This window comes from Ascaphus truei, chromosome 8 (assembly GCF_040206685.1).
Source record: "Ascaphus truei isolate aAscTru1 chromosome 8, aAscTru1.hap1, whole genome shotgun sequence".
NCBI classification, from domain to species: domain Eukaryota; kingdom Metazoa; phylum Chordata; class Amphibia; order Anura; family Ascaphidae; genus Ascaphus; species Ascaphus truei.
In genome coordinates this window covers 84,313,990-84,332,166 of record NC_134490.1, presented here as the reverse complement: position 1 = coordinate 84,332,166, position 18,177 = coordinate 84,313,990, and the positions used below count along the sequence as shown (strand labels likewise).

At 42.9% G+C, this 18,177-nt stretch overlaps 1 protein-coding gene across 1 annotated transcript in view; it reads right to left on the bottom strand.

Annotated features, from left to right (window-relative positions):
• ANKRD22 (ankyrin repeat domain 22) overlaps positions 1-9,191 on the bottom strand; it is a 31,487-nt gene extending 22,296 nt beyond the window's left edge. Inside the window, exon 1 of the mRNA XM_075612891.1 lies at positions 8,936-9,191. Coding sequence (XP_075469006.1) covers positions 8,936-8,956 — 21 coding nt within the window. The 5' untranslated portion in view covers positions 8,957-9,191. The remainder of the gene's footprint in view (positions 1-8,935) is intronic.
• Between the last annotated feature and the right edge of the window lie 8,986 nt (positions 9,192-18,177).

Below are 18,177 nucleotides of genomic sequence, written 5' to 3'. Positions count from 1 at the left end.
AGAAACAGGCTGGGAGAAATCTCAAACTGTATTTCACATTGGTTCAAAAACCCACGACAGGCTAGAGGGTCACCCGCATATGCTTTAGGCGTAGGAATCCTGAGTTCTGATGGCCGTGGCCACCCTGCGTGGCTGGGGCCGGTGGCGGAATAGGCTGTAGTGAAAGCTGGGAAAGCTGTTGTACCAGGCTTGTGATCTGAGTTCCCAAAGTATCAATGCAAAGCGCAAGTCCCCTGATTATTTGGCCCACCTCAGTCAGGTCTGTTTCTGTTGGGCTCTGCATAATGTCACGCTGTGCAGCCTGCAGACCAGGCCAGTCCCCTGTTCTGAGGTGGGATGTTGAGTATACACACCGACAGCAGAGGGAGCGGGTCCGGGATGTGGTTGTAGCGTGGCCAGGCCTGGATTAAGATTAGAATAGTCGTTGTACTTGCCGAGTTCAGGAGTATAGAAAGTTCCGTAGTCAAATCCGTTTCCGTGTCCAAGGGTCTGAGAGGTAAGAATCGTGATGGGTAAGCCGAAGTCGGGAGCCAGAGAGGTAAGTCAGACAAGCCGGTTCAAATCTGTAGGGGTAAAGACAAACAGGAGCACGACACAGTTTCCAGGCTACACAGGAAGCAAGGAGCTATGCAGAGCAAGGTAGTGAAGGCAAAGCAGATATTTAAAGCGACAGTGACCAATCCGAACGAGGGGCATGGCGGAGGCGTGTCGAGGAGCTGCTCGTGAGTGGCTGCGAGACCAGGAAGTAGTAGAGCACAGCTGAGAGTCTGTAACACCAGTGCCAGAATCCAAGATGGCGGCAGCAGAGTTCAAGGTATGCACTGAGCGGCGGCATGGGTAGCGACGGGGGGCAGGGGCAGCAGCCGCTGCAGTACTGGTAGTGGGTAAGGAGGGGTCACGCCGCAAGGGATTTGGCCCCCGATTCCTTACATACACGAGTGGATAGTAATTTATTTACCAGTGGAGTTAGAGTGAATGGGTTCAGCAGTTTTTACAACATCTCGTTAACATAAAAGTTTTTAACGTTTCCTACAAAACATCATTTTCTTTTTCAGTAAAAATGGTCTTGACCGGGGTGGCCAACTCTGGGCCGCAAGTGCCACCAGCAGACCCTCTCCAGTCCCTGACTGATATCACCCAATTTCTTGGCTCCATTTGGTCTCTGAACGAGAAGAGTGAGCTGCTATTTCTTGGGGATTTCAACATCAATTGACTCGACCCTAAAAACCATAAAATCCACATACAACTCAAGTCACTTAACCTAACGCAACTAATTTCCCAACCCACACGGACACCTGACATTTTCAGTGACCATGCAATAGTGTACTGTGTAAGGAAAATTAAACCACCCCAATCAAGCCCTAAAGTTCTCCTCACTAGAACATTTAGAAACTTTAACCCACAGAAGTTTCTGGCAGACCTTAACAACTGCCCTTGGTACAGAATTGACTTAATTCCCGACCCTGATTCTGCGCTCGACTATTTCCAATCCGAATTCTTAAAACTCTGTGATACCCATGCTCCACTACGCAGAATAAGGGTACGGGGGGCCCACCTTCTGTGGGTTACAACTGACCTTATAGCGCTCTAACATTTCAGGGATGCCTTGTGGAAAAGCTACAAAGTAACTGTCACTATCAAGGATCTCAATCACTACAGATGCCTGCGGAACATGTGCACAAGGCAAACAAGGCATGCAAAAGCACAATATTACTACGATAATTTCCTCCAGTATACATCAAACCCAGCTAACTTTTGGAAGGTTATCAACAACATATTCCAGCCTTCTAACCATCAACAACCAAGTAACATCACTAAGGGGGATATTACTCTGACAAACCCCACTGACATTGCAAATGCATTCAATGATTACTTTGTGGGGTGTGCCACTAACTTATTATCAAAACGCAACCCAAACCACAAACATTAACCTCATTCTGAGAGTACCCCTATAGCCCCACCCCTTCCCAACACTGCTCACAATTTTCAATTTGTCCCAGCTCCTCAAATTTAAAATAAACAACCAGTGTGGACCTGATTTACTGCAATCTATGTTTCTAAGACTTGGTGCCCCAGCCATTGGTGAACTTTGCGCCTAGACTCTAGTGTTGACCAATCTAGTTCTTTGTGCATTTCGCAGTGATGTGTGTTGTAGTTGCATTGGAGAACAAAACGACAAATTGAATTGTAGAGGGTGTCAAGTTTGCTAAGGTGGGTTTGAGGAGCCGAGCCATATACTATGTCTCCATAGTCAATAATTGGCATTAGCATCTGCTGTGCGATACGCTTTCTGACCAGGAGACTTAGGGAGGATTTGTTCCTGTAAAGTACCCCTAGTTTGGCATGGGTCTTGGTTGTCATGGTATCAATGTGCATCCCGAATGTTTAGTGGGAGTCAAACCATAAGCCCAGGTATTTAAAACTAGTAACAGGAGTTAGGGTGGTATTAGTGTTGGTTCTGATCTGGAGCTCAGTCACTGGAAGCTTTAGAAATTTAGACTTGGTCCCAAATACCATTGTTACAGTCTTGTCAGTGTTTAAAAACAGTTTGTTTTGGGAAATCCAGTTTTCGAGTCTCAAAAAGTCAGACTGAAGTATGTGTTGAAGGTCAGAGAGGCTATGACTGTGTGCATATAGGATTGTGTCATCTGCATACATGTGTATTGAGGCTTCCTTTCAAGCTGTGGGAAGATCATTAATGAACACTGAGAAGAGTAGGGGCCCCAGAACAGAGCCTTGCGGGACACCATAGGTGATATCCAAGGGGTTGGAGCGAACGCCAGATTGGAATTGGCTAGGGAAATTTGTCTTGGTGTAGTAATCTCTTAATTGAGAGTAAACATATTTTTCCCTGCCTTTGGATAGTATTGGGAGAAAAGAGATTGGCCTGTAGTTTGAGACAGTGATTTTGTCCCTACTTTTGAAGATTGGGACAACTCTGGCAATTTTCCAGGTCTTAGGAATATGGCCTGCAGACAGAATAGAGTTGACTATGGACGCAATTGGTTTGGCAATGGCTGGGGCACCAAGTCGTAGGAACCTAGATTGTAGTAAGTCGGGTCCACATTGGCTGCTTAGTTTTAGTTTGAGGAGCGCTTGTATAATCTCCTCTTCAGATACTGGGCCAAATTGAAAATTGTGGGCAGTGTTGGGAGGGGGTGGGACTGTAGGGATACTCCCAGGATGAGATTCATGTTTGGGGTTTGTGCTGCGTTTCGCTAATAAGTTAGTGGCACACCCCACAAAGTAATCATTGAATGCATTTGCGATGTCAGTGGGGTTTGTCAGAGTAATATCCCCCTTAGTGATATTACTTGGTTGTTGATGGTTAGGAGGCTGGAATATATGATTGATAACCTTCCAGAAGTTAGCTGGGTTTGATGTATTCTGGTGGAGATTGTCAGAGTAATATTGTGCTTTTGCATGCCTTGTTTGCCTTGTGCACATGTTCTGCATGCATCTGTAGTGATTGAGATCCTTGGTAGTGCCAGTTACTTTGTAGCTTTTCCACAAGGCATCCCTGAACTGGTAGAGTGCTATAAGGTCAGGTGTAACCCATGGAAGGAGGGCCCCCCGTACCCTTATTTTGCGTAGTGGAGCATGGGTATCGCAGAGTTTTAAGAACTCGGATTGGAAATAGTCGAGCGCAGAATCAGGGTCGGGAATTAAATCGATTCTGTGCCATGGGCAGTTGGTAAGGTCATCCAGAAACTGTTGTGGGTTAAAGTTTTTAAATGTTCTAGTGAGGAGAACTTTAGGGCTTGAATGGGGCGGTTTAATTTTCCTTACACAGTACACTATTGCATGGTCACTGAAAATATCAGGAAGGATGCCAGAGGATTGGATTCTGCTGGGGTTTGAGGAGAAAATCCAGTCTAGCAAGGAATGGTTATGCGATTTCAGGTTTATCCGTGTGGGTTGGGAAATGAGTTGCGATAGGTTAAGTGACTTGAGTTGTATCTGGATTTTGTGGTTTTTAGGGTCAAGCCAATTGAAGTTGAAATCCCCAAGAACTAGCAGCTCACTCTTCTCATTCAGAGATCAAATGGAGCCAAGAAATTGGGTGATATCAGTCAGGGATTGTAGAGGGGCTTTAAGGGGGCGGTAGATGCCAGCAAGCAAGATGGGCTTAGAAAAGGGGAGGCAGGTTTTGCCAACTAGAATTTCAAAAGAGGATGGGCTTGGTGGGCAATTTAACAGTGTAAATTGTAATGTGTCTGCAATATAAAATAACACCCCTCCTCCCCTCTTTGACCTATCTCTCCTAAAAATGGAGTATCCCTGAATGGCAATATTTGCATTAGGGGTTTTAGGGGATAGCCATGTTTCTGTAAGAACGATGGCTTTGGGTTTATGCATAAGGCACCATGCCCTTAGTTCGTCCAGTTTGGGCAGCAGGCTCCGGATGTTTATATGGGCGACAGATAGCCCTTTTTGGAATTTAAAGGTGGAATTCTCAGGGGCATGGGACAGAGCTGAAATGGGAGGACCTGGGTTAGGTTCAATATCACCTGCTAAAGAGAGTAATAGTATGAGTAGAAATTTGGTTAGTTGTTTGCAAGTTGTAGATTTGTGGTGTTTGCCATTTGAGTGAGCAGTGGTTGGTGTGCTGGTTTTTAGAGTTCTCCACCAACATTCAGTAGATAGTGCAAGGCTTCTGAGTAGTCCAGGGTGTATGGTGATGTTGGGTGTGGGCCAGGATGGAGGAGTTTGTAGTGGGTAGAGGGAGTAACATCTCCATGAGGCCAGGAGAAAGAAAAAAGTTAAAATACATATTATTGGTCATCTTAACTCTATGCCCAGGACATATTTGAAAACGAGAGGTAACGCTCAACGTATTACTTCCTGGTAAAATATTTTATAAATAAATAATAAATAAACAGGTCAGGTTTTCAGGATATCCCTGCTTCAGCACAGGTGGATTAATCAATGGCTCAGTCTTCGACTGCACCACCTATGCTGAAGCAGGGATATCCGGAAAACCTGACCTGCTGGTTGCCCTTGAGGACTGGACCTGCCCACTCCCTGTTTTAACTAATCAGAGACTATCGGCAAGCAACAAAGAATCGATTGCCAAGGTAAATGCAGCTTGTTTTAAACATCTTAATGGGAATTGGCCAGACTAGGTACAACACGTGGATTCATAAGAAATATATAACAAAGTACATTTTTTTTTTTTTAGAAGTAAGTGAATATTAACCAGATAATACGTTAATTGTAACAGCATTTACATAGAAAACTCTGCCTACAAAAAGGTTTTCCATGTCATTTGTGGTGGGTGGGGCACAGGGGAAGAAAAAGATATGCCTGAGACACTGGGTTCTCCCACATCAAAGACAGTCCTTACCACAAGACCACACCTTTTAATTCAGCTCTATATTTTGTAAGAGACTGCAAGAGTTCTGTATCAGCAATATTTACTATATTTTAGTCACCAGAAATACAAAGTCAAAGCATTAGTTGTAACTATTAAGACCCACCTTAAGGCACACTTGCTCAAAGAAGCATATGAATAGCACTGTGGATAATACTGGACACTTACCAATATGCAGACGCACTTACCAATATGCCCTCCTACTGTCTCTGTATGTTCTCCCTACCTACCAATTAGATTGTAAGCTCCTCAGAGCAGGGACTCCTCTTCCTTAATGTTACTTCTATGCCTGAAGCACTTATTCCCATGACCTGTTATTGATATCATTTGTTATTTATATGAATACCACGTGTATTACTACTGTGAAGCGCTATGTACATTAGTGGCGCTATATAAATAAAGACATACAATACTATATTACTTAGAAAAGAGAGACAAAAAGCACTTCCCTAATGGATATTACTGTACCCTGGAATGTGGGGGACAGGGGAAGTACAGTAGTACCATAAATCAATAAGGTACAAGTTGTTTTTTTCAAGTATTTATGTAGGATCTTTTTTTTAGAGATATAAAGATATTGAGAACTGAAAGTGTGTAAACATGCTCAAGGTAATCATCCATTGCACCATGTTCAATTGTAGAAAACATGAGATACTGCTATAAATAAATAAGCCTTAAATACGTCCTAATTGTACTTTAACTATGAGGTTCCAATGATAAATCCAGTGTATTTCTACTTCAGAGGGTGCTGAAATCAGGTGCCAGGCTTGGACAAATAGAGTCATTATGCATGATGGCAATGGCTAGTTTGGACAACGGCCTGTACTTAATAGGCTGTGAAGCCTCCTTGCTGGAGAAGATTTTAGTCTCATGACATTCATTTGAATGGAGCTGACCTCTTCTCCAGCGCAGCATATAGAATAAGGGTTAGAACGCCCAGGCTTTAGCTGCTCACCTCTGCCTAAACATTCTACTAAAGCAATACTGGCACTGGAGGTCCTGCTGTCCTGAACAGAACCTCCCATATCTATACAGAACTCCAACTCCAAATACCTCACTCTGCTAAGTAAGGAGGCAGACGCACAACCCTTAATGGGGCAATCGTTCCTGGGACCAAAATAGGACTAATGCCAGTGACACATTTAAGAGGTTACATATTGATTACTTTTTACCCAAATCTGACACCTATTATAAATAATTGTGTTAAAAGAGCAATCCAAACTTGGATTGAAGTAGGGGTTTCTGGACATGAACCCCATTCATTCAGCTCGGAAACCCCGCTTCCCAAGATACTCAGATAAGCGCAAAAAACAGTCAGGGCACTCACATGCTGTCCACGTTGAAATAAAGATGGGGTAACCAGGTATTTTCAGGAACAAAAAAAAAGGGCTTTATTGGAACATACAAAAGGTGTTCAATAGGGAACTATTGAGCACCTTCTGTATGTTCCAATAAAGCCCTGAGTACCCTGACAGTTTTGTGCCTATCTTCGTTTGCTGCTTTTTGTCGGAGGCACCCGGAAGGGGGAGAGGGAAGGAGGATCTACCGAGTACACGGACGAGCGACTCGGACCGAGGCAGCCAGCAGCGGGGCCTGGAGGTGTATGCGAGGTCAAATACATGAAGTAAGAAGAGTTCTACAAACCTCTATTACCTCATACCTTGCCCCATATACGCTGTATTAATTGGTGCGGTTCCTGCTCTAGTCCACACGGAGGATAGTCACAGTACCACGGTCCCCAGGCCACGTAGCTCCTTGATGGATTATACGCCCTCCCCACTCCTGATCCACACACGCTAGTCAGCTGTTGATCACTCATTCCAGAGCGCAAGATGGCATCTTTCTACATCCCAAGATACTTACCCTTTCCCAGGGGGTGGCGGCAACTCTCCTCTGTTTAAAGGTCCTGGTCAAGCGGGCCAATAGGAAGCCCCCCCACTTAATGTTACCTACTGACCCACAGAACGCGGGAGGTTTGAGCGCCATTACATGAACCACAGCCATAGTTGCTAATGGCACCCCCTACGGAGGTAAGAAGCAGGGGGACCCCATAGCTATAATTAATGGTGTTTGGCTCCGGAGACCCCATGCTTCAATCCAATGTTAAAAAAAACAACAAAACACCTGTGGTTGGATTGCCACTTTAATTTAGTTTGTAGCCCTGGTGAGCTGAGACTTGGGAGGGATTGGAGTTCCTCTGGCTACTCCCGTTTGTGTGATGTCACAGGGGAGGAAGGGACTATAAGCAGTGTTTGCATAGCCAGAGCCCCCTTCTTTCCCCTTCCCTTATCTTTATTGGCTCTCTGATAATAATAAAAGAAGGTGGAATAAGAGTAAAGAAAACACGTGGTCGTCAAATACTCCCCAATATAAAGGCCACATATAGGGGCGCCTAATTTACCTTTTAATTAATTTCCAAACCTTTTGGTTAGATTTGTTTCGGCATGTCAACTAGATAGTTCTTTAGAAAATATTTTCTTTCTGGCCGGCTGCCTAGGATTGCACCTCAAAGTGCATCACAACACCTAAATCTCTCATTCTGCTTTTCAATGTTCCTGTTTATGTTGATGAGCCTTTAGTGAATATTTCCCTCAGTGGCCAGAGGGTTTACTGTAGGAATGGCCAACTCCAGTCCTCACAGGCTACCAACAGATCAGGTTTTAAGGATATCCTTGCTTCAGCACAGGTGGCAAAATCAGTGGCTCGGTCGTTGACTGAGCCACCTGTGCTGAAGCAGGGATGTCCTTAAAACCTGACCTGTTGGTGGCCCTTGAGAACTGGAGTTCTCCACCCCTGGTGTACTGTATGTGTGGTTCCTGTAAAGTATATACAGTGGTACTAGGAAACTAGGTGGGTTTCAATCAAGGATTCAATAGATACATCATTTTAGCCTTTATCATTAACTTCCCTGATCACAGTATTGTATTATGCACCTTGTGCTATGAGACAATGTCATTCTAATGGCATCATTTTACAATGAGCCATGGTACTTCATGATAGGAGAATAGGCCCATAAAAGGTGTGGGTACTAGTTGAGAAACAAAATAAAAGCAGCAATCCCAGATAATTGTCGATTTATTTATTTACTGGATTGCTGCATCATTTTAGTCTCTCAACTAGTAGCTACACCTTTTATAGGCTCATTCTCCAATCATCATGCATCATGGTCCATTGCAAATATACACCATTGGAAGGCTGGGAAGTGTCCCAAAGCACAGGGTTCCAATTATGTTACAAAATCCATTCGAAAACAACAAATCCCACATGGGAATTTTGCTTTAAACTCCAAGATACTTACTGCAAACAGTATGTGCAATTGGTCATTTCCACATAATCAAGTGTACAGCATAATAATTAATCTGCTTTACACATTAAGTTCTTCAGACAATGCATTTTTGCTTATTATTATTATTATTATTATTATGTCTGCTAATCTTCTGCACCCTGTATTGAGAATCGTCTGCATACATGTGTTGTAAAGTGTCTGTTGTGAGTGTGTCTGTAGTTTTCTGTCTCTTGTGTGATTATTGCACTCTACAACACTCTAAAAGCCCAACATACCTCGGAGTAAAGAATCCCCATGTCCTCTGCAGGGTTTCCCAAGTCCTTTGAATATGAGCTGAACTTTTGGATATTTGGGGATGTTTCCTGGATTCACTTTATACAGCTTGAAAGAAAAACGTGGAGCAGAAAACGTACAAAAAGGAAGCAAGATCCGTATATAGTAAAGTCGATGCGAAGGTGGAAGTGTGAAACATCCTGATGTGAAAGAAATTGCTGCTTACTGTAGGACGCCCAACCCATAAGTGTCAGCTTGCACAATATCAGTCAGTACAAGTTACAACACCGTCCTTCCCATTCATTCCTCACATATTACCAGGCGTGTTACAGACAGTCGTGTCAAATATCAAGGAGAAGGCAAAATGTAAAGACACTGTACATTGTACAGTATTAATCCCATCCTGGAAGTGGTGAGACATGGTACCAGGTGAATCGTTGCATACAGTAGGTACAGTTGCTCCCTTGCCATGTAAAACTGAATAAATATTTCCCTATGACCATAAAAATGGTACAAACACAATATTGTCTTATGTCAAACACTATAACTATTAAATCCCACCTCTCCCCCTGTTCCCCACCAAACATCAACTGTTAATGAAATGAACGGGGCTACTTCTCTGGGAAGAAAACAACAGCATAGATTCCAAACTACTGAAAATAAACATTAATGCTGTTTTTTCTATGTTGAAATACCTGTATGAAGGTGACAGTACACATATATTATTTCAAAGGGAGGGTGTGGTTATTTTTTAGTCACGGACAGGAAGTAGGTACGTTTTTAAGGGAAGTTTACCTCATTTTATTATCCCCCTCACTCCCCAAACATTTTTTTTAAATTAAAGAAACAAGTATGGAGCCTTTAAAGGTCTGACCCTGCAATGAAGCCCGGGGGGAGTTACTGTCTTATCGCCCCCAACCTCCCGCTTTTCCATGATGCCTCTGTGTTGAGTTGAACGGGGTTCCTCAGGCAGCATGCCCTCCCCTACTCCTTATAAATGATTATGAAGTCATTATGAGGGGGAGGTCAGGTGGACCAAGCGTGAATAAAGCGGTTGATTGACAGCTTTTCAGTCTCCAACGCGAAGCAAATGTGCTCAGTTTTCAATTTAAAAAAAGTGCATTTTTAAGTTTCACTTGAATATTTTTCATTTGTTATTTTACTTCTTTTGAAGTGAAACTTCTTTAGCGGCGTTCATGTGTTGATTTGAGGCGGAAGTCAGTGGTGACGGAAGTGACATCACTCCTGGCAGAAGAGGCTGTCGGTGTTGCCAGCTGCCAGTAGGAGTCACCAGGGAGGACAAGGACACACACTCACTTACCTGTGCCCCGGCCCCCCGGGATCTCCTCCTCGGCAGCTGGGAGGTGCGACGGGAGCTGCGACATCCGTCGGCCACGTCCCCGCAGGTCAGCCGTTCCCTCGCTTAGGCTGCGGTCCCAGTCACTGCCACAGCGCACGGCTCGGCGTGCGCTGTGCATGTAAGCACCGCCCCTCAATGGGGAAGGGCCCAGTACGCACCTTCACGCTGAAGGTGCAGCCGCGCCGTGCTGCAAGGTTTTTTTAAACTCAATGAAATTGAGTTTAAAACTTGCGACGGAGGCGTGGCCACGCCCCACCGGCGGTTCACCCAATGAGGGCGAACCTGACCCGTGACGTGATGGCCACGCCCCCGCAAATCCCTGACCACGTCCCCTCCCGTCGCAAGCTCCCTCTCTCCCTGTCAGACCGCAGATCGCGGTTAGCGCTGTGCACGCGCCGCCCCCCCCGCCGGGCGCGCGTGTCACAGTTATGACTGGGACCGCAGCCTTACATTCAAATTGTCCGCCTTTTTTCCTGCCCAGATGAAGTATTGGCATCCTGCCCTCACCCAATATGATTGCTCCTGACCTTTCCAGCCTCGCCCCCCCAGGTCACGTGGTGACAGGAAGGCCCTCACGTAGATACGGGATGCTGACTCTGACCCCTCAGGAGTAGTGGTCGCAGAGGCACTACGAGCTGTACCTGTGGGTGGAGCTCAGTGATGTGCAGGTACCGGGGAGGGGGGCACTCAGTGCCCACTCACACTCACTCAGTGCACGACTGCGCACTCACACTCAGTGCGTGCTCATCCTCACACTGGATTAATACCTTCTGCTTGCATGTCCCTGTGTAGGAGGTTATAACAATATATATGATAAGAAACTGTTAAATTGCCTGTCGCCACAAAGTAAATCTCTTTGAACATTGAATTTGCTTTGGAAGAATGAATTAGTACAAGAAATAAATAAAGACGAACAAACAAAATCTTTCTAGCTTTAATTCATTACTTTACACTGGTAACTGAAAGAGGTTAAAGGGATCATTTATTAATATAACAGTTAAAGCCCACCCATTTTTAAACAGTTTTTCAAATTAGCCCTGATTTTGATAATATATGCTTTGTTTTGGATTAAGAAGACTACTATTGGCAACTATAGACTCACTTGATTATACAAATCTAGACGCACAAAATGTATGCTGAAAACTTACAGAAAAACCATTAGTGAATAGAATTGGGCCAACAATTTTGAGCATTTTGTATGATTTTTTTTGGTGTCCTAGGAGCCATAATCTATCAGGAGTTATCTTTAATTTAAGATGGCACATTCCCAGATACAATGTATTGTATGTCTTTAGTTATATAGCGCCACTAATGTACATAGCACTACACAGCACTGATACTTGTGACAGTCATATAAATAACAAATAATACAAATAACAGATCATGGGTGTAGACGGACGTTCACAGAGGTACACAATTGGAGGCTTTTATAAGGTGAAATTATAATAAGGCTTTATTGTGCCTTTTCCTTTTTATCAGGAAATCATCCAAACACAGGGGGGGGGAACAAAGCTTCTATTGACTTGGGAGTATTTCTAGTGAAATCCTATGCAATTAATTCACATCTCCGTTAGTTAAGCATTTCTCCCAGCCCCAAACATATAGCATGAAATAAGCAGATATAAGCAGTCTCTTAATTATGAAAGTCTTATCTGTTTCTTGCTGTAGAGTAAGCTTCTCTGCTCTCCTGGAACCGCACCCGTGCGTGCACAAAAAATATCAGCATCCAGGATTGCAATCAGCTATGCTGGGCAGAGCTCAAGACCGGTCAGCTCCAGAGATGTGTGTTCTCTTGGTCAGTCTCTCCTGGGAGTCTCAAGAACACTCCTCTGTATCTCCAAAGGTCAGCTCTCATTCAGAGCTAAGGAGTCACTTCCTGTCTCAACAGACAGGATTTTGTAAGCAATCAGGCAGGTGGTGTTTATTAATTGACTACCAGCAGTTAACCACCACACTGCCAGATTAAAGGCACATTACTTGAACAGGGATTACGCCCCTGTTACAATGGGAATAAGAGCTTCAGACATAAAAGTAACATTTAGGAAGAGGAGTCCCTGCTCCGAGGAGCTTACAGTCTAATTGGTAGGTAGGGAGAATGTACAGAGACAGTAGGAGGGTGTTCTGGTAAGTGCGTCTGCAGGGGGCCAAAGTTAAGGTATGAACTGTTAGGCTGCGTCCCGCTAGCGCTGAGCGGGCGGCGCTTGTCGAGTTTACTATGTGGAATGTGAATTCATACGTCCCCGCTCACGCGGAGCACACTCATGGGAAGTTAAAAAAAAGTGTGTTTGAAGCGCGCTCAATAGGCCCCCCCATGCAGTCCCCCCCCCCTTCGTGTGCTCGCAAAATTCGCGGTCAGTGCCAGAAGGGCCGCAGCCTAAAGTATCAGTCATGGAGCTACCCATATGCTTCCTTAAGCAGGTGTGTTTTAAGGTGGGTCTTAAATGTGGATAGAGATATATCAATATATACCCTTCTGTGAGCTTGGATAGAGACAGTGATGTTGGCATACAAATGACACCAAGTACCTGATTCAATGGAGTTAAAGCTGCAGTTCAAGCTGCCGTTTTAAAAAAATATATATTTTTTTCCCATTCAATATGTGCATCAATACAATCTGCACACTGACAAGTGATTAGCTAAGCTGCTGATCGATCTGTTCTCCTGTAATTGATCGCTTGCTCGAGTTATTTCATTCCGTTCTTGCACAGCATTCTGGGCAATGTAGTCCTGGAATATGACTGGGCAGTTACTAGATACGATTGGTGCACTGTTAGAGTGAGGGCGGGGCTCAAGAGCAGAGCCAATCAGAAGGGGGAGGGGCTGTCACTCTGGAAATGCTTCCTACATTAGAAACATTAAAAATGTCTTTAAAACATTCTTTTTTTTTAAATTCTACAAGTAATTTCTCATATTACAGAACTGATTTATTTAATAAAAAAAACCCCATGTACAGTAGGATATTGCTTGAACTGCAGCTTTAAAGCATCAAAGTCTCTGGGCTACAAAAGGGGGGTAAATCTGGTGAAGGAAAACTTCACAACATTTATCATAGAAATAAATACCGTGGGAAAGAATGGGATTTTCTGTGATACATTTGGTGCAGTTTGCTGCCCCCTTTTTGCAGCCAGGAGACTTTGATATACAGTATCAGTCCCAATATGTTCTGAAGCAGAACATGCCGTTTTCGTCTGATTGGCCTCCTTGGACCATACTCATTTAGGTATTTTCATCAGGGGTCTCTTATCAGTACATCAGGGTTATCTGTGTTCAGAAACGCGTTGGATTATTTTAATACATGGTACCTTTTAAACCTGCCATTACTGAATGACCCGTCAGCTGTTTTATGCCTCTGCGGCATCCATTACTGGCCCAGTGCGTTCCGTGTATTCTTTGCACGCTACCCGTGACGTCATTGAGGTGCGCGAGCGCTGGGACTGAATGCCATTGCTGTGTACCGGTCGACCTGAACACAGAGAGAGCGCCTCGACACGGACGTGCGCTGCTGGCTATACAGACTTCCGCATTTGCCCCATTCCACACAGATGTTCTGGACAGTGCGGTGAATCCATTAGCTCAAGGACTGTAGCTGCTGATCGCGAGACGTCCAGGCTGTGGGAGACGCTGATGACATCGTGCGAGAGACAGCAGTTAATCTATTGGGCCTTACCTTCCATCCAGATGACCGCAATGTGGTAATTTCGTGCAATGTTGCACGTGAATGCTTATATTGTTCAACATTAATGTACGCAGAATACTTACCTCCTTATCACTAAACAATTTTATATGACATACTTCACCATTTGCGTTTTGCGCTTTTCTTGTGTTTTTCTCGTAGTTTGTGTGAGTGCCGAGCCACTCTCTGATTTAGCAGCACACGCCCAAACCAACGGACTGTATGGTTTGCATTATACTTTCAAAGTAGAGTAGTACCTTTGTATAGTGGTAATATTGCTTTATTTAGCTTTAATATACAAGGGTGATTTGTATGGTACACTAATATATAGTTTTTCACTATATTAAGGTGTTTTTTGGGTTGCGCACTTAATTTTTTATTTTCTATTCACTTGCTCTTTGTTTGTGCTGCACGTTAATTCAATTTAATTAAGAGGTTTTAGTACATTCATTTTATTATCTCCTACAAAATGGTTTGGAGTTTGGCTAATTGCAGAGCCAAAAGAGAGGAACATTTCAGTCTCCTTTTCTCTGTGGAGGTTGTAAATGTTTCTTCAGAGTCAATTGTGTCATCATCTGTGAAGGATTATTTTAAAACCTTAGAAAAATTGTTATTAGAGGAAAACAAGTTATGGTTAGAGAAAAGGACCATACAAAGCTATATGGACTGCAAAAGAATCCCGAGAGGATTAAGAGTTCTTAAAAAAAGAACATTTGGTAAAGAGAATGTGCATTTCATGCAGGAATGGAATCGCATTCTTGATGCTTGTTCAATGGACTTGATGAGACTAATTATATTTGAAAGGGGCCGAACCATTAAGAACCTGGAAAAGGATATTCTTGAGGTCATAGTCACACTTGAACCTTTGGTCATTGAAAATGACTGTTCAGAGCTGGAACATGACCTCAAGGGTAAACTTGAAAGTGAGGAGGAAGAGCTCCTGAAGGTTAAACATGAGAAGTTTCTACGTGACAAAGGAGACTATGTTAACAATAGACAAAGAGATTGGGCTAAAAAAGAGGAGAGAGGAAGGGTTGTTAGTCAAACCTATGTTCCCAATAATAGGGACAAGTCCAACTCCTCTCACTCTAGACAAAGAGATCCCCATGATCAGTCACATAGACCGAATGATCAGTCACGTGGAAACTACCATGCAAATAGTGGTGGTAATGGTGGTAGAGGTGATTATCCTTACCACCAATTTGATAATCATGTCCGGAATCCCAACTATAGAGGTAAGAACTAGATTAGAGATTACAAACCAAATTTTAAGTCACACCCCTACCAGTATCAACAAAAGAGTTATAAGGAATATATTCCAGTTAGAACAGAATCCTACACCCATTCACCCAAAGTCATCCCTAAATGAAATATATATTCACGTTCTCCCAGTCATTCATCTCCATCTTTTTTAGAGATGGTAAAAACAAGATTGGCACCCCCATTAGAGAAAGAAATGAAGGGAAAAGAAATTACTTTAGATCTCCCCCCAAACAGACAGAGAAAAAGATCCCTGTCAGACGAGGGACCAGAGGTGGTGCCAACGTCCAAAAGAAAAGAGAATCATCAAGAAGGGTCCCCCAAGTAGAAAAAGGTATTTTCAATCTTTCTACTACTATTTTATCGCAAGACCGAGTCAAAGTCCTGAGTAGGGGGTTGACTTTCTCACGAACTTGTGGACCAAACTCATTCCAACTGTTTAAGGATCTCCACAAGTTCACACGGAATCTGACCATCAAAGGGCACTTTCTGAAGAAAGAAATGGAGTCTGCTCCACTAGTTACACAACCATCTCTTGAAGCACAGGGTATTCCCGTAATGCAGGATCCGATTCCTGCCATAAGACATACGTCCTTTAAGAACCAGTCTAAATTTTATCCAGCTCAATCGAAAGGACATCACATAGATGCATTTTTTTTTAATGTAGTTAATAATGAAATGAGTACCCTAATACACAATTTTGATATGGGGAAGACCAGACAGAATTTGAGTATAAAAGAGAATCTAGCATTAAAAATGTTAAGAGATAATAAGGATTTAATCATCAGACAGGCAGACAAGGGAGGGGGGGTGGTACTGCAGAGCCGTATGGACTACGAAAAAGAGGCCCATAGGCTGTTGCAGGATACCACTTTTTACAAAAGATTGAAAAAAGGCCCTACCCTAGAATTTCAAAGTTTGTTGAAAACACTCTTAGAGGAAGCTGTGTCCCAGTCTGTCATCTCTGAGGTGGAATTCTCTTTCCTTTATCCAAGTCACCCTAGGTTACCAATATTTTACCACCTTCCTAAAATTCATAAGTGCATTGTCAATCCCCCCGGAAGACCTATCGTTTCAGGGATTCAATCTTTGACTGCAAACATGTCACAATATGTCGACTTCTTTTTACAATCATATGTAGTCCAACTGCCATCTTACATTAAATATTCGACTGCGGTACTTAAACTATTCCAATCTTTTGAATGGAAGAGCAGCTATGGATGGCTGACTTGTGACATCAAAGCCCTATATACCAATATACCACACACCAGAGGCCAAGGTACCATTGAGTCATGCATGAAACAGGATCATTTGTTACATCTCTCTAATAGAGAGTTCATATTAAAGTTTTTTAACTTTATATTAAAGCACAACTATTTCATGTTTCTCACTGAGTTCTACATACAGGTTTGCGGTACAGCTATGGGCACACGGTTTGCCCCTAGTTTCGCAAACCTGTATGTGGGACACTGGGAGAATCAATGCATATGGGCCAATAATCCTTTTGCCAGTAACATCATTGTATGGCGGCGTTATATAGATGATGTCCTGGTTGTCTGGGATGGGGATAATGCATCAGTAGATAATTTTGTGTCATTTATAAACAATAATGATTTTAATTTGGAATTCACATACTAAACAGATATGAATACCATTAATTATTTGGACATAAAACTAACATCTACTAAAGAAGGAAGGGTACAAACTGAGACCTTTTTCAAGGAGGTTGACACGAATAATCTGCTGATGGCATCCAGTAATCATAAAGACACTTGGATCAAAAACATACCAGGGGGCCAGTTCATGAGGTTAAAAAGAAACTGTAGCGACAATGACACCTTTTTGAAGCAAGCAGATTTAATGTACAGTCAATTTATTGAAAGAGGATATAACTCTGAGTATTTAACAAAAGAACTAAAAAGAGTACAGTGTATGGACCTGTTCAAACAATACCAATATAAAGGATATATAACCAAGCCTGTTGGACGATCAGATACATATTTTCTTCCATATTCTTGCTCTGACCAGGGGGTCAGTTTGTTGTATCACCAGGCAGCCCCTAAGTGTGTACCTCGGTCCACACCTTAGGTGTTTTAAACATTATATATATATTTTTGCTATTAGTTAGCGCTACCTGTTTTGCTGTTTTTTCACAGTGTATGGACCGTGACAATCTGTTGATTCAAAAGGAAAAGAAATCTGGCATTAAAGACACATTGACATCACAAACAGTAGACGTGGCATTTGTGACTAATTATAATTCTGCATATAAACAAATTGAGAAGGTGGTTTCTAAACACTGGTCTATTTTGAGTAATGACCCAGTGTTGGGTGACCATCTGGCTGGAAAACCTAGATTTATCTACAGAAAAGCTTCAAATTTGAAGAATGTCTTAGCTCCTAGCGACATTGGACAAATCACATGTCCAGTCTCTATAAAAAACTGGCTGGGTAACAAGCCTATGGGTAACTTTAATTGTGCAAAGTGTTCTGTGTGTAAATATATGCATATGAATCGGAAGACTTTCTCCTCTAAAAAAACAAAGGAAGTCTTCATTATAGAAGATTGTATAACCTGTGACTCAATGTTTATAGTTTATTTACTAGAATGTTCCTGTGCACTACACTATGTAGGGAGAACAAAACGTAGTCTAAAGATACGAATACAGGAGCATATTCGGAATATCAGGAACGGATTTGAAAAACACAGTGTCTCTAGACATTTTCTGACTCACCATCAGAAAGACCCTTCATGTCTGACATTTTTAGGCATCAAACATGTCCCAACGAATAGGAGAGGGGGTGACAGATTGAAGGCCCTCTCTGTTCAGTAATCTTTCTGGCTCCATAAATTGGACTGTATGGTACCTAAGGGGTTGAATGAAGAGTTAGATGTGTGGGCATTCTATTAGGGTGTGTAGAATATTATATTATTATTTTGTGTCTCTGGG